The 16,541-nt window shown below is 43.2% G+C and overlaps 1 protein-coding gene across 1 annotated transcript in view; it reads left to right on the plus strand.

The window, feature by feature from the left end:
* The window catches only part of MYO1E (myosin IE), a 189,682-nt gene that overhangs the window by 70,818 nt on the left and 102,323 nt on the right, over positions 1-16,541 (plus strand). The window contains exons 2-4 of the mRNA XM_006210989.4: positions 4,872-5,015; positions 12,769-12,858; positions 15,767-15,861. Coding sequence (XP_006211051.1) covers positions 4,872-5,015; positions 12,769-12,858; positions 15,767-15,861 — 329 coding nt within the window. The remainder of the gene's footprint in view (positions 1-4,871; positions 5,016-12,768; positions 12,859-15,766; positions 15,862-16,541) is intronic.

A 16,541-nucleotide genomic window follows, 5' to 3' on the forward strand; every position in this document is an offset into this window, starting at 1 on the left:
TGTAGCTCAGTGGCAGAGTGTGTGCCCAGCATGCACAAGGTCCTGGGCGCAATCCCCTGTAGTTCCACTAAAAATAAGTAACTAAAAACCCAGTTACCTCCCCTCCCAAAACAAGACAACAATTGCTGGAGGAAAGAGGGAGTGAATTTTATTTCTGTTTAGTTAATGGTTTATATGTTGGTCTGTGTGACTGAAGTTTTGATTCCTGCCTCCACTGCTCTCTAGAGAAATCTAGAAGAGGCTGAGGGCATTTCTGGTCACCCCTCCCCCAGGCCCTGCCCAACAGTCTCTCGTGTTTACACAGCACTTTGATGGCCTCCCTTTTCTGGGTGTCTGAAGGGTGTTTGAAGTACTCTGGTTACCCAGCGTGTCGTCTCCTCCTTTCTCCTGGATGAACCAAAGAAGAAAAAGGCTCGGAGACACTGGTGAGAGAGTCCACGGAGCCGGGCTGCGCGGGCAGGGCCGCCCTGGGGCCTCCTCCGGGGAGCGGAGGTTGGCTTTCAGGGGAGAACAGAGCCGGCCTTTGTGCGCTGACTCACCTTTGCTCAGTCCCCACCTGGTAAACCCACGCCCATTCAGGACACTCTGCCTTTTAAATCGGTCCAGGTTCTTCCTCCGCAGCAGGGACTCCTGTGTCTGGGTGCCGCCTCTTCAACGTGAGGCACACACCGGGCCATGAGGTGGGTGTGGGCGTACCTCACTTTCTAGAACCTGCGTGTAAATCCGTGCTTTTTAATCAACTGAATCGTCATTAGAAAGTCAACGTGAACCCAAGAAAGGCTGTGCTCAGTCCTTCCACAGTGGAAATTATCTCCCTTGTGATTTGTAATCCCTTTCAGGGCTGGGAGTAGCTTCTTCATGATCATCATTGTTGTGGGCATAATTAGCATCTCTACCTGCCCATCAGCAGCTGTGTGCCGTCCTTTGCCAGCTGTGCTTCAGTCACCAAGCCCTGCTGGGAAATGAAATACCTTGCTGAGTGCCCCGACTTGTTGCAAATGTTACCATTTTTAGTGGAAAAACAAAAGGAATGTCCCCACCCACAAAGTCCACAGAAGAGAAGGAAGCTGAGTCTTGTTGAGGTGATAACCTGGTAAACTGGACCTTTGCCCTCTGAGGACAGTGGCCCGCCTCCACACGGACGGGGAGGTCCCCGTCCCTCTGTATCTCCTCCCAGCACGCGTGGCGGCCCATCCTGCCCCTACCTTCCCAGTCGGGGGTGGAAGGAAGAAACAAAAGGGTCAGAGTCATTTGTCCCGGAAACATTGCTCAGGTCCACGCAGTTCTAGGACAGTAGGCTGTCCTAGATGAATAACGCTTTCCCACTCTGCTCCCCACTTACTGCCTGTCAGTGGCTGTATTCCAAGGAAGGCCTCCGGGCAAGTCACGCTATGATCAAACACTGTGGTCCCCTCTAGAAAAACAGGGCAGTTCTTCTTTTTCACTGTGGGGAACTTTTAAGCTTCCCTGGGCTGGGATGAGAGCCTGTGCATTCGTATTTGGTTTCCAGGTTCCCTGATCCAGTTCTCAACCTGTGCTGGAACTGCCCGGGCCACCCCAGCTTTCATTCATTTAGCTGTCAGTGGGTTCTGCCCTTGTCCTCGGCACCCTGGGCGGGTCAGCCTTTCCCCAAAGGTTCAGATTGTTCCCAATCTTACCCCTACCTTCACTCCTTCCCTTTACCTCAACTGAACTGGTTTTTTTTTTTTTAATTTTTTTTTTTTAGGGGCAGGGGGAGAAAGGCATAGTAAGTATGGGGGTTAATAAAGACAAGCTACAAGACCTTGGGCAATTTACTTTTAAAAAATCAGCGAAAGGAGATGATAATATACAGTATGGGGATGATTGTGAAGATTGAATGAGTTCACATATATAACTATAATTGCCTGGGGGAAAGTGCGGGAGAGAGAGAGATTTGTGACCAGTGTCAAATGAAAAATAGCTCCCGTGTTTTTTTAGTGTTTGATGCTAAGAGAAGGTGGTCATTATCAAAGATGCACGGTCCTCCCTCCGTGTCTGCTGGGGATTGTTTCCAGGACCCCCACGGATACCAAAATCCCTGGATGCTCAAGTCTTTTCTATAGAATGGCATCCTACTGTTGACTCTCCTTAGCTGCAGTCCATGGTGGGTTGAATCTGTGGATGCAGCCAACTGTTTGTCTTTTTAATGACAAATTTGGTGTTGGAAACGGTCTACCATTCTGTTGCCATTTAAACTTACCAGGTGGAAATACCCAGTAGGTCACTAGGGAGACAGTGTGAAGAAACCATGGTGTTTGGTTGAGTTTATAATCATAGACTTTTGTTCATGTCTTGCCTTTGCTGCTTCCTGTTTGGAACATCCGTTTCCTTGCATGTCGTCTGGGCATGTTAACCCCTCTCTCGTAGGGTTGTTTGGAATAGCAGAAGGAGTGACTGCCTCCAATCAAACGGTTCATTGCCTTACTTACAGTAACTGTCAATCATACTGTTGGTCCTTTATCTTCTTGCAGATAGAAGTCTGGAGACCCACCCAGGGGTGGGACTCTTTAGTGCAGAGGGATATTTGAGACCATGAGAATCAATGAACTTCACAGTGAGCCCTGTTTTTCTGGGGTGGGTTGGGGGGTGGGTAACTGCCAACAGAAAGAGGACACTACCTTTGAGATGGGACAAGCAGTGACTCATCACTCTGGATTGAGAGAAGAAACGGTTGGATTGGACACCAAGACCTACTTGGGTTACCTAGAGAAGGCATTTCTGGGGATCAGTACAAACAAACACACTGTGACACAGAGCTCCTCCGCTTGTACTTTGCAGACGTTAAATAACAGCTTCTTAATGGTCCTTTGGTTTTGTTCAACCGTGCTTACGTTTGTAAAGAGAAAATAACATTTTTGGCCTCTTTTAAGTAGATGGATACTTATTGGGGTTAAAAGCAAATAAACAAACAAGTAAACAAACACATCTACTGGTTAGTTGCTCTAGGACCTTAGTTTAGTATCCAAAGTAATTTGCATAGAAAGAATATTCAAGCTGGAAAAGGAGGGAGGGGGGAGGAGGGGAGGAGGCTCCAGGAATCTTTCCCTGGTTGGAAATCGAGTCGATTGAGATCCAGTGAGTCATGCTGTGGCCAGTGCTTTTCTGTTTCTGTTTTGCCCCAAGAGGAAGGAGGAGTGGTGAGGTTTGAGGTAATTTTGTAGGAATGATGCCGCGTGTGGTTCTGAGAAAGTCAAATATATCATATAAACCGTTTCCCTCTGCAAGGCAGCACTCACGGGTGGCAAGCTTTCCAGAACCCCTTTCTGGAGCGTGGACACATGGCACTTTTCCTATGGTGGCCCCTTCCTTGGCTGGTTTTTAATAAGGACTTCTCCCAGAGCCTCTTAGAATTTGCTGTTATTAAAGGACCCGTATTCCCTGCAGCATTAAATAATTTTTCAAAATGAGATTTAAAATGTTTATCTTGTTTCCTTCCACCTCCCCTTCCTCTCAAAGGGCCTGTTACCTTTTCTCATTCTTAGTTTTGATGTTTGAGCAGGTGGCCTTTCTAGATATCCTTACTCAGAATTTTTTTCTCCTTTTTTCCAAACTCCCCCCCAAAGTGATCTCCTGAGAAGGAGGCAGGAGCCGAGTCTTGCTCAATTCAGTGCCCACCACACTTGCCCAGCGTGTGACACTGGATGCACAAAGGGTCTGAAGGGAAGGGACAGTCTGATACCTTGCCATGCATTATTTGTTGTTATTTCATATGTATTGGCTTTTTTTTTTTTTTTAGCCCTGTAAATGTAGATTGTAATGAATACCCTTCCTTGCCTAGTCTTGTCTGGCAGATTCAAAATCTTTTAGATCCATTTCAAATGTTGCCTTCTCCGGGAAGTTACTTCTACCTCCCAGGACAGAGGAGTCTCTGCCCCCTTCCGGAACACCCATTTTACGTGTGTTTACATACTGACTGTTGCTGAGGCACACACATCATGAGTCATCTGGATATCTAGGTCCTTCAACAGACCATGAGCTTCCCAAGTGCAGCCACTGCAGTGCTCCCATCTGCCCCTAACCCTGGGGCTTAGCACATAGCTGAACACACAGGGGAGTCCACTGCAGAAACGCCACGTGATGGCAAGCTCTCCGGGCCACGGGTGCTCAGAGGCTACCTCTGGTCTTAAGTTGTAACTTCAGCAAGGAGATGAAGGCCACAGCTCCACTTATGCAAGGAGGCCGTGGGGCCAGATGAGGCCCTCCTGTCCGTAGCATGCTCTGCGGTCGTGTGTAGGCCATCCTGTCCATTTCTTTGTTAATATAGCAGGGACCGGTCATCAAACTGTAACTTATCTTTTGAATGTGAAAGGCCTATGTTACACGGACAGTGATAAGTTTATGGAGGGAGAGCAATTCCGCTGGCCTGAGGAATTATGACCACATGACTGAGCTGTTGTGTGATACATACCCTTTCGCTTCTGAGTTCCATCGTATAATTTGCAAAACAAGTTTAGACCGTTTCTGTTTCATTGCTTATTTTACTAGTAAATTCTACCGAACAATAAGGTGGAAGAAATTACCCGAGCCCGTTGATCGTTTATTACGCTATACCCTAGATACCGTTGGGTGCTTTCATGTTATTTTATTTAATCCTTATAGCAACTCTGTGAAGTGGGTCTTATTTCTCCCATTTTACAGATGAGAAAAGAGGAAGCTTAAGTGACTCAATGCACTTAGATAACTTTCCCGCACTTCACGCGGTCTGTAGGTGGCAGAGGTGAAATCTGAATCCAGGTCTGTTGACAGCAACGCTCCTTCTCATTTGATGTAAGGGATATTTGGGAACTTAGTCGCATTTTTTTTTTCCCCTCAAAAGAAACCATCCTAATAATTGTGTTTCACGTTCGCAGGGAAGCAAAGGTGCCTACCGGTACCACTGGCAGAGTCACAATGTCAAGCAGAGTGGCGTGGATGACATGGTCCTGCTCTCCAAGATCACAGAGAACGCCATCGTGGAGAATCTAAAGAAGAGATACATGGACGATTACATTTTTGTATCCTTTATTGGTTTCTTTGGACAGTTTTAAGTGAGATGACATGTCCATGGTAAAATGGCTTAATTCCTAGCATAAGATCCATCTGAAATTCTGAACTGACACTATGTGCTCAAATCATTGTTACTGTTTGAGAATGTCATTTTGTACTTTGTGTCCCTTGGTTTAGGCTGTGGGGAGGGCAAGGATGCTACTAGATTTTTTCTTGGCATTTCACAAAATCACGATGCAGACAGTATTCCTCTACTTCCATTGATAGCACTATACCTTTGATGTGCTTTAACTGTATACGTGGCATCTAAAACAGGTACTCTTCCTAGAGAAAGTCCAGGTCTGCAGAATTCTGTCGGCGGTGGCTCCCTAACTGCAAAGCAGAGACGGTTAAGTCCAGACCTAAAAGGTTTAAAAGAGATCGCTGCGTGCAAAAAATATGCCATTTTGCCAGTTTTTCTGCTTTCTTCTATTTATTAAAGGCAACATCAGAAGTGAAGACCAACTATTGACAACGCCTGCCATTTTTGAGATGATCTTTATGTTTAAATGTTAGATTGCCAAATTTTGTCTTTTTTTTTTTTTTTTTTTGGGTAGGCCTTTGAGAAATTCAGAATGGAAATTTGATTCAAATGTGTGTCGACTTCATTATAAACAGAGAACTGTGATATTTGCCTGGGTTCCTACGGGATTGAGGAGTTATGTTTGGTGCTACCATGTAAAGATCTTTTAGTAGAATTATTGTAGAGTTGATCATAGATAAGCAAGGATCTGTGAAAAAGAAGTCTGTATAGTAGTACCAGAAAGTTTAGCCATGATGCTCTTGGTGACTTCTGAACGTGTGGTGTCATTGATGATCTTTAAAAGTGGAGTCTTTGCAACTGTTGTAACGTACATTTTAGAGTTTAACCCCCAAACCTTGGGGAGGTGTAGTTTTCACATCTGTAGCTTCTGTTTACTATTTACACCGCTCCTTTGATTATTAGGTAAAGGCACCCAAGCCTGTTCAGCAATACTTTTTGCAAGGGCTGCCTGGCTCATCACTGGTGAGGAGGGAGTTCAACCCACCAGGTCTTTATACAAATTAGCGTTATTCCAAGGCACTTGGATGCTTCTAACCAATATTGTGCTGTTTCCTATTTACCATAGGCAATTTTTACCAACTATCTGGGTAGTTAAATCCCTAACCCCCTGCTTTCTTGGCATTAATGGATATATTTGGATTTATTGGCCACATTGTAATGGCATCTTGATCAGGTGTGGGAGCCTAGCACCTGCTGACACAATCCTGCCCACCGCAGGATTTTATTGGAGGAACACAGCAGTGCTTGTGGGTTTACTTAATTGTCTGTGGTCGCTTTCATGCTACAGTGGTAGAGTTGAGTAGTTGCAACAGACCATACGATCCGCAAAGCCTAAAATAATTATTCTGACCCTTTACCAAAAAATGTTGCTGATTACTTGATACCTATGCAGAGCTTTCTTTCATTGTATGGAAGCAGTTGTCAGTTTTCATTTTATTTGGTCCAGAAATTGAAATAGGCTCATTGTATCTGGGCTTGCCATCATTAAAACGTTTTCATCACTTTTGTGTGCAAGACCCATGGCACATGGAAACTGGCAGATGATGGGCTGGGAAAAGCTGGTGCAGGTTATAGATCTGAACGGTCTCGCCTTGAACCTTACTCTGCAGGAGCTGGGTGACCTTAACACAAGTTTTGTGATCTGTGTCCCTTGATTTCCTCACCTGTTAAATGGGAGTGATGATAAAATCTCCCATGTGAGGCTGTTGGAGGGTTAAATGAAATGATGAATCCAGCATTAAGCATTGGTTATCATTATCACACACTTAGGCAAGTGTGTAAGTTCCTCCCGTATTTCTGAGTTACGTTCCAGAAATTCAATTATAAAGTTGCTTATTGGACATTCAAATGCATTTTACCATAGAACTCACTTTAGGTGGAGGATTGGTTTATTGACAAGCCCATAAAAGGCTAATTTCCAATGAATGTAGTTGGACACGCTACTTATTGGAATGTTTTTAGAACGTGGGCTCAGTTTATTTTATTATTTACAAGGACACGGTTTTTGATCAGCTGGGTAAGAAAAAACAAACATCAGTGGTTGTCAGCAGTCAGTCCATCGTCAACCCAGACAGACTGACCGTTCCCATATAGAATGTTTATCCTTAAGACACCAGAAAACTCCTCTAAGAACAGGGACTGTATCTTACATATCTCTTAAAAAGCAGAGTTTAAAAACCACTTTAAAGCAATACATGTTCATTTAACATGATTTGCAAAATGCAATCAACCAGCAAGGAGAACACTAAAACCCCTGGAATCCCACCACAGAAGGTTTGTTTTTAACCTCTTGTTGTATATTTTTCAGTTTAACCACATATAGACATACGGATGCATATATGTGCTTTCTTGTTAATTTTAGCTAAAACATGGCATCACCTTGCATTGTTTATTTCTTAGTTTCCTGCATAATTTTTGGCCTGGTGCATTGTATTAAGTGTTCATTCAAGATTTGTTGCCTCGGAAGACTTGCTTTTTATATTCAGCCAGCAGAATTTTAAAGTGACTCACATAGAGGGGGCTGATTCCCATTCTTTGAATTCATGTCTTTGAATGAATGACTGACTAGTCGTGTGTTCTACCAGGAAAATGAGTTAGTTGACCACTAATAGACTTCGTGTTTTAGCAATCTCTGCCCACTCAGCGTATGAGAAACTCGGCATCAGTGTGCTTTCCGGCAATAGCACAGAGCAGCATCTGTTGGGTGTTTATGAAATAATACCAAGGATCTAACTGCAAATCTTTTGTTCTGATAAGTGATGCTAGCCTCCTTTATCAGTTCAGTGCTAAGGGAATGTTATTATGATAGAGTGCATTATTTTAACTGAGGTTCCCTCTCCCCTTTCTCCTAAGCTTAATAGTTAAGAAGGGATTCGATTTTACATTAAGGTATAGAATTGCTCATTTTGCCCGTACTACATCTAATAACAGCACATTGTCTTGCACTGAAGGTCAGTATTTGGAACAATTGTTAATGCATTCAGGCTGTCTTCCTTTGTTCCACGTTAGGAAAAAAAAATCTACTTAGAAAATGCTAGCATTGTTAACCCATAAAAAACCATTTTTTCAGCTATTATCCCCAGACCAGGAAGGTTTCATTTCCTGTCTATTTTTCCTGAATGCTGCTGCACTTCCTACAATGACATTCTAAAATACAGGAGGGAAACCTTGCAGTATTTATTCACTCTCTGCTTGGCGAGATGTCATTTATCGCCACTTGGCTGACAAAAATAGTTCCTGTACGAAGCACGCCACACTCATTTGATCTAACTTTCTCCAAACTTGTTTTTACTCGAAGACCACGCTCAAGTGTGCTTGGCATTTTCAGCCCTTGAATTAGGAGTTGAGACCTTTGTGCTAGAACAAGCAAAACTCAAGGCATGATCGGAACTCAAGGCAGCGCCGTTGTTCCGAGAGAGGTTTGGCCCTCGGCAGTCAGTTAATGTTGGGGGGCAGAGGAGGGTGGGGGGCGGCTCCTGTGGTGGGATGGACTTGTGTCCAGGGGCTCAAATTCCAGCTGGATCATTCCCCACACATGTAACTTCATGCAAGTCACCTGCCTCCCTGCCGCACCTCAGTAATAAATCCAGGGAGGTCAGCCACTTCAGTGTAGGTGATTTGGGGGAATTTCCTGGCCATTAAAATGTTAAAAAAAAAAAGAAAAAGTTAAACCCTTAACTTTGCCTAATATGACCATTAAAAGCAAATTTACACAAGCTGCAGTACCATCACATTTCATAAAAGAAAGAATTTTAACTCTCATAGTGGGAAGGGAATCATCTAAAAATAAAGGATGGTCCTTTGTATTGAATAAACTGGGTTTTATGAAAAATTCAGGGCACTATTTCTTTTTTGGTCCTTATTGCAGCAGATCAGTAAAAGCTCATGGGTCCACAGACAAAGGCATTTGGGAACCAATCAATTCAAGATCTGTTGGGCCCCTTCTGTCTCACACATTCTATTTAATAAGATGGAATTTAGTTTGTTTTTACTTTTCTTTCTTCCTTCCTTCCTTCCTTCCTTCCTTCCTTCCTTCCTTCCTTCCTTCCTTCCTTCCTTCCTTCCTTCCTTTCTTTCCTTCTTTCCTTCTTTCCTTCTTTCCTTCTTTTTCTTCCCTTCCTTCCTCCCTCCCTCCCTCTCTCCCTTCCTTTCTTTTTTCCAAACCATAGCCTTGTGTATCTCCATACAGTCTGAAAATTAACCGTGGACCACACCTTCACACCAGCCAAAGGTTACGTGGCTAGAGACAATGATGGGAACAGCATTTCCCAAAGGCGCACCTGAATTATGCAGCAGGCAGTGGGAGTGAGTATTTGAGTTACCTGGGGAAGTGGCCCAGCCCAGGGGATGGCCTGTGCTCTCAGGGAAGTAGCTGAGGTGTCTGCAGACCCAGGCAGGTGGGAAAAATATGTGTTTTCCTTTAAATTCCAAATCCAGTTCTCTTGTCTCAGTTCTTCTGATTTAGGTAATTTTACAGCTACTGAGCATAGATAGGCGCTGCATTATCCATTTCAAACCAAACTTTATTTTTCAGGTGTCCTCCCAGATCACAGTGCCATTGAGACCCCTCCTGAGATCCCACTTCTAATCTGAGTCATTGATTCAGAGTTAGCCTGGAATATTCCAAAAAAGGTTTTTTCTTTTGAGTGTCTCCTTACCAGAATTTATGTAGACTACCTAGTGAAAATCAAGACTACAAGATATCTCTTCACAGAGCAGATTATTAATGGTAAAAATGAATGTTGGTTCCTCTAGGAGCTGTTAGGCACCCCAGTCCAGATTTATGTATTGGGTAACCAAAGTGGGTAGGGGATTGCTTTGGTCCGGGTCCCCCAGCAGCTCTTTATGCTCTGAACACAGCGATCGATTTGTCTCGGACAGGTGGCAGTCACAGCATTCCCTGTGGCGCTGAGGGAGGAGCACCGCCCTCCATGGAAAAGAGTCTATTTGCCCACGATTGTTTTTCCGTGGGGAGACAGATGTAGACATAGACATCCTCCTCTTCTGAGATGGGGATAGTCTTAGCAGTGCCCTCTATTTCTTGAACATTGAGCTTACCATAGGAATCACTATGTTTGTTTAACATGAGAATCAGAATGAGGGCCAGACCTCATTCATTCAATGTTGATTTGGTCCCCTCCTTGTGGAAAGGATACTTAAAAAAAAAAAAATCAACAAAGGAAGAGGGAGTTTTGAGTACTCAAAGAATCACAGAATCTAAGTTGCAAGGGACTGTAAAACTACTCAAACCCCCTTCCACTCTGCGTTGGATCCTCGCGCTGCCAATTTAGGATGGCCAGATAAAATACAGGACACCTGGTCAGGTTTGAATTTCCGATAAATAACAAATAATTTTTTTAGTGTAAGTATGTCCTGAACAATATTTGGCACATATATACTTATAAGGTTATTCCTTATGTATTTGAAGTTCACATTTAACTAGGTATTCTGTATTTTATTTGCTCAAACGGGCGATTCTACCAATAATAATAACATTAACAACAGCAGTACTTGCTGGCTGTAGAAAGACAGGATAGCTTGTTGGTTAAGAGTATGCACTCTGGATGCGGACTGCCTAGGTTTGAATCACAGCTCTGCCACTTACAACTTGTCACGTGACCAAGTTTTAGAATTTCCCTGTGCCTCAGTTTCCTCCTAGTAAAACAGGATTAAAATAGTGACAAGGTTGTCATTAGGAGCTTGTGCCATTAGTGCCGTGTATACATGTATGTGTTCTATCAGTGTTTGTTTTTATCAACACATACTGAGTCTTGGCTATAACATCATGGACACTTCTTGCCTGCTGGATAATTCTAACAAATTTATCTGTTCTAAGTTTTACCTCAAAAACAAGAAGACCACCAATCTGTCGTTGACCTCATCTGACTCTGGCACTTGGGACTACATTTGCTCTTGGCCCTTCTCCCACAACTCTGTAGTGATTTTCAGTGATGATTCACTGCTTCATCTGAATTTCTCTTAGTGCCAGGGACTGCCCCCAGACCAGCGCTGGGTGCATCTGAGTGTGCTGTGAAAACGGACCCCGTCTTCTCTACCACTGTTTCATGTTCAACCCTTTTCAAGTCTGGAGATCTTTCTGTTCGGTGAAAAAACAAGCAAAATTGCAACCAAATCATTTCCCATTGTCACGTACCTGTATAAATATTAATTTCTAAGTATTTTATGATCCATTCCATACTTGATTCATTTGTGTTCAGTAACATTACCAACACTACAGCTCAGAGATGTGAATTTGGGACAAGGTGTGCATCCTGAAGTGTATGAATAAAGGAAATTGCATCTACTACATACCAGACAATGTGCTAAGCACTGTGTACTGTTTATTTCATTTAATTCTCATAGCATGCCTATCAAGTAGGTCCTTTTTGCCTCATCCTCCATCACTCATAGCTTAGAGACATGACTTGCCTGACCAAGGTCAGAGTAGAACTGGGGGTGTAGAGTTAGGCAGTCTGACCAGATTCCCTGTGCTGCTCTGTGTGATGCTCAGGTCTGAATATATAAATATAAAAATGTCCCCACGGGAGAGGAAATCTCCACTCTTTACACTTCCAACTGCAGAATTTCTAAACATTTTGTACCAATACCATGCTGTTTTGATTACGGTAGCTCTGTAGTATTGTCTGAAGTCTGGGAGAGTTATTCCTCCAGCCTCTTTGTTTTTCTTCAGTAATGTTTTGGCAATTCTAGGTCTTTTGTAGTTCCATATAAATTTTATTATGATTTGTTCTAGTTCTGTGAAATATGTCCTGGGTCTAAACATTTTAAAATCAGTGATTAAAGAGTCTGTGTGTGTGTTTTTTTTTTTCTGCTATTGTTCTTGCCCTTTTTTTCTTATTTTTTTTACTGTATTATTATTATTATTTAAATGATTTTCTATAACTCCACGAGGGCAGGGAATTTGATCTGTTCTGTCTCTTTTGTTCACTGCTGTGTGTCCCCGGCATCTGGAACAATGCCTGGTGTGTTGTGGACACCCAATTCAAAGTAGTTGATAGTCGAATGATAAATGGAAATATTTTATATAATAACAATTTATTTGGACATATGTAACATGTTCCCTTCTGAGGGGCCTTCCTGGAATCCCCACGCAGAAGTAACACCTTCTTCCCCTAAACCTGGTCTCTGTGGTTTTGTAATTTTCTGCTCTGAATATGACTTAGACGGTCAGCTCAGTTCCCCATAGCTTCTAAAGAGCAGGGCTGTTCAGTTCATCTTATTATATCCCTCTATTTGTTAAACACGTAAATGAATTTGTTTTTAGCATACCTAAGAGATGTGAAAGTCCCAAGATAAAAGTAGCGTTTGAGAACAGGAATTATAACTGCTCTTTTTCACTCCTTGGTCATTGGTTTTGTTTTGTCTTTTCCTAGCCCGTTCATGTCACCAGTCTTGACTGTGTGTGCTTTGATTCATTTAAAATAATTATTTCTTTTAGTAGCACCTTGGTAATTAAGTTCATGACTCCTCCTGGAGGAGAACAAAACCTGGGCTAAGGTGATTGCTTTTGCCTTTATTTGTAATCTTTTAGAGAACAAGCACGTGGGCTTTTCGTGGGGACAGCCGTTATGAATTCTGGATAGCATTTGGTTACTTAATTTAAAAAAACTGTGTAGCTATGAAGATTAACGATAGACCTTAACTGGGTTTGAATTCAGACATACATAGGATCTGTATTAATCTCGGTCAACCCTTTCAAGCAGATGCCGTATTTTGGGGAAAAGGAAATTGAAATGTACCAAGGAGCGGTAAGTGCCATGGCACATAAATTCCTGTGGTGTTCGGGGGCTTTTATGATGCATGGGTAGTTTTTCTCGAAGTTGGCAATACATTTGCATTTTCTTATTATGAATTATTTATTGGGGAAGCTCAAGGAGGTGACACTGATTTTTAACGACGTGCTGCTCTTTAGAGTACAGCTGAAAAAGGCATGGGACCGTTAACATCGGGAGGCCATATACAACATGAGTTACACAGGATGTAGGACTTCCAGCTTCAGGCGTCTTCCTCCTTCCACGTACGTCACAAAATTCTAAGGACTGAAAATTCAGTCATCAGTGAAAAGAAAGAAATAGGGCAGCAGGAACCACTTTCTCCAAATCACGTAAGCTGTGGCTATGACTGGAACATGAAAAGGGGGTCTTTTATTACTTCATTTATTAATGTGACCCTATTCAGAGCCAGCCCTGAAGCCATTTCAGTGGTGTGATTTAAAAAAAAAAAAAGTCTGTAATCCTAATTAATGTATTTCACTTCGTGGCTCATCGCTTCCCCAGACCTCCCCAGCTCTGCATCATTTTCCTTCCCTCTTTCCTTTGCAGCAGAAACACAAGAGCGTGCATTAATCCTGACCCCTGGAAGACAAACAAAAGGGAGCCCACACGAATTCATCAGTTGAAGTGGAAGGCAATTTACCCAGAGCAAGAGCCCACCCCATTGTTGCCAGATGAATGGTGCTGGTAGCTGGAGCCGAAGGAGGCTGCCACGCGAAAGACCTTTGATAATGCTGCCTTTATGGGAGCCCAGCACAAGGGAAACACTGTCAGCGGAGGCTGGGCCCGGCCCCGGTGCCCTGATCAGCAGGGCCCGGGGGCAGCAGGCACGGAGCTATCTTGGCGTCCTCAGTGACAGCCAAGGCGGGGTGGGTGGAAGTACTGTGCATTCGTGTTGTTTCCTTCCAGTTCTCCAAAACAGCGTTGCTGCATAAATCCCCTTTAGACCTTTCCTCTTTTGAAGAGTTCTCTTTAAAGAAATGCCCTAGAATTTTTAACTGCTAATGGTGACCAAATGTTGTAAAATTGGTGTTTACTTAGTGCCAGGTACTGTGTTATTACACTTGCAGAGGTAATAAAGCAGCCCTGGATGCTGGCTGTGTGTTACTGTCCATCCCCATTTCACAGATAAGCAAACTGGGGCTCAAAGAGGTAAAGTTCTCGAATCCATTGAGTGTTGGAGCTGGGAGTTGAAGTGAGGTCTCAATGAGTTTCAGAGGTTTCAGACAAGGGAAGAATCAGGTAAAGGAAATGTTTACCCTATAATTCTCATCGGTAGCAGAGAAGTACGTTGAGCCCATAGATGGGAAAACAATTTGAAAAATAGAGTGGCATGCAAAGGTCGAGTGTAACTAGCTGAGCGGCTTTGAAGCCTTATCGGACAATAACTTGTCCGCACCTTTCCTTGTGCTGCCCACAGCTTTCTCTCCACTCCATTTGCTTCCATTTTTCATCTTTTCTTTCTTATAATCCTCAATTTCTCTGTTTTCAAAGAGGGATTAAAGGTAATCCTGTATAAGCGATGCTGGGCGGGAAGAGGCCCATCTAAGACTGTATCCTGAGGTCCCATCCATGCATCCTTCCCCTTCTGACCACGAGGTGAAGGCAAGAATGACATATTATTTTTGTCTCTGTATGGAATTATTCAGTCCATCTGTCCCGGGAGTAGACTAGACCCTCACTGGGCAGTTTCCCTTCTGAGCTCTCTGCTCACATGTGGACAACCAGGGCCACTGGCTACTTGACCGCTTAACGTGGATGCAGGCATTGAAGCACCCCCCACCCCCGTTACTCGACTCTGATTTGCCAGAGTCGAGTGGTAATTTCTGGGCCAGGCCTCTTACGCTGTAGTAAGTTGTTGCAAAATGAGGCTCAGAGCTGGACCAAGTCAGTGCTGCTTCACGTGTGCATCTTTCTCTGCCTTTTCAAATTGCTCTTCCGCCCATCATCTCAGTTACCTTGTGGGATGTGGACCCTAGACATTGCCATCTCCACGGAGAGATGGGGGCCAGAGAAGGGAAAGACAGTCTGAATGTCTTCTCGCTCGGGGTTTGGCTTTCTTTTCCCTCTTCTGTGTTAGATAGTCTTACATTTAGGGAATGTTCTTTCTCCAGCTTTGCCCCATTTGAAGTGTTTTTCTTTTTAGTAATTTTTGAGAGGGTGGTAAAAGTGGTGGCAAGAAATTGAAGAAAACAGGGCAGATGTTGTCCGGACACAGTGCATTTATTGCCGAATTTATATTTACGCATAGCTAAGGTATCCCGTGAGACTCAAGTGCAAATCCAATATCTTGGTGTGGTAGGATTTTTGTTTTTCCATTGAGATGGAACAAACTGGTCAAACCTGTTTATCCCTGTAAGGAACCACACCTCCTGCCTTCTTTTGGAAAATTTTAAAGGTTTCTCCTTATTCATATTGTCTCACTTAATTTCCTCTGGGGTCCCCAAATCTCCAACTTGCCTCTTAGGAAAAAAAAATTCATAGAAATTTAGAATTAGTCTAAGTCAGATCCTCAGATCCAGGTTTTTAGTAGACCTCTCTTAAGAACTGTTGCCCAAATGTCCTCAGAAACGTTTAGAAATGGAATGTGGTCTGCAGAGGCGTGCTGGGGTTGTCAGGGTGTGGTATTGGAGGATCCGAAGACATGGATCATGTCTGAAGGCTGAGTCACACGTGTGCCTACAGAAAAGTCCTTCCAAACTCCATTTTGATTGTGTTGTGTGTACCTTCTGATGACCTTGACAGTTTATGATTCTTGTATTATGTAACCTTAAGGTATATGGAACTATATCATGTTGGACTCATTTCCAAGGCCGAGAAAAGAAATTCAGTGTATTGCTCTATCTGATCGTGTTTTTGTTTTTGTTTTGTTTTGCTTTTCTAGGCGCAGTATGAAAACCCACCACATATCTATGCTCTTGCAGATAATATGTACAGAAACATGATAATTGACAGAGAGAACCAGTGTGTCATCATCAGGTATGGAAAAGAGCCTGAGGTCCAGGGCACGCTGGACCACGCTGTGGTTAGGATCTCGTCAAGGAGCAATGCTTTGGCCATAGCTGCTCATTTCAGAGGCTGGTTAATGTATCTGAGTAACAAGCAGGCTGCTAGCTTTGCCTTGGTTTATTTTATAACTCCAAATTATAAAAGCTTTGAGCTTCCATGAGGTTGCTTTTTATACCCCTGTCCCTTAAAATGGTAAAGTTTTAGGGCACATTTCTAACTCTGATCGTCACCAGTCCCGGAACTAAAATCATAAAACATCCCCCAAGGAGAAACTTGATTGTACTGTGGCTTTATTGAACCGGAGATCCTTTATATTAGAAGAATAATAAGGATGTGTCATTATTTTGTCAGCTGGAGTCTTTTTCTCTAGGTCCTTCTGTTTCCTTAATAATTTGATAGTTTAAGTTTGAATTACTTTGTTTTTCTTGTCATTTGCTTTTAATTTTCTGAGAGCATTACTGGTCAGCACCAGCACGAGGTGTCTGTAGCTGCATTTCTAAGTCGTTTCAACCTGACCCAGCTCTAAGTCTTTGCCGGCCTTAAGGGCTTTTCCAGTTTTGTTTACTATTATGAGCCTTTCCAAACATACTGAAAATAGAAGCATCCGTGGTCCTGTCATTTAGAGCATGACAGGTGTTAACACTTTGTCA

Source organism: Vicugna pacos, chromosome 6, assembly GCF_048564905.1.
Source record: "Vicugna pacos chromosome 6, VicPac4, whole genome shotgun sequence".
Classification (NCBI taxonomy): domain Eukaryota; kingdom Metazoa; phylum Chordata; class Mammalia; order Artiodactyla; family Camelidae; genus Vicugna; species Vicugna pacos.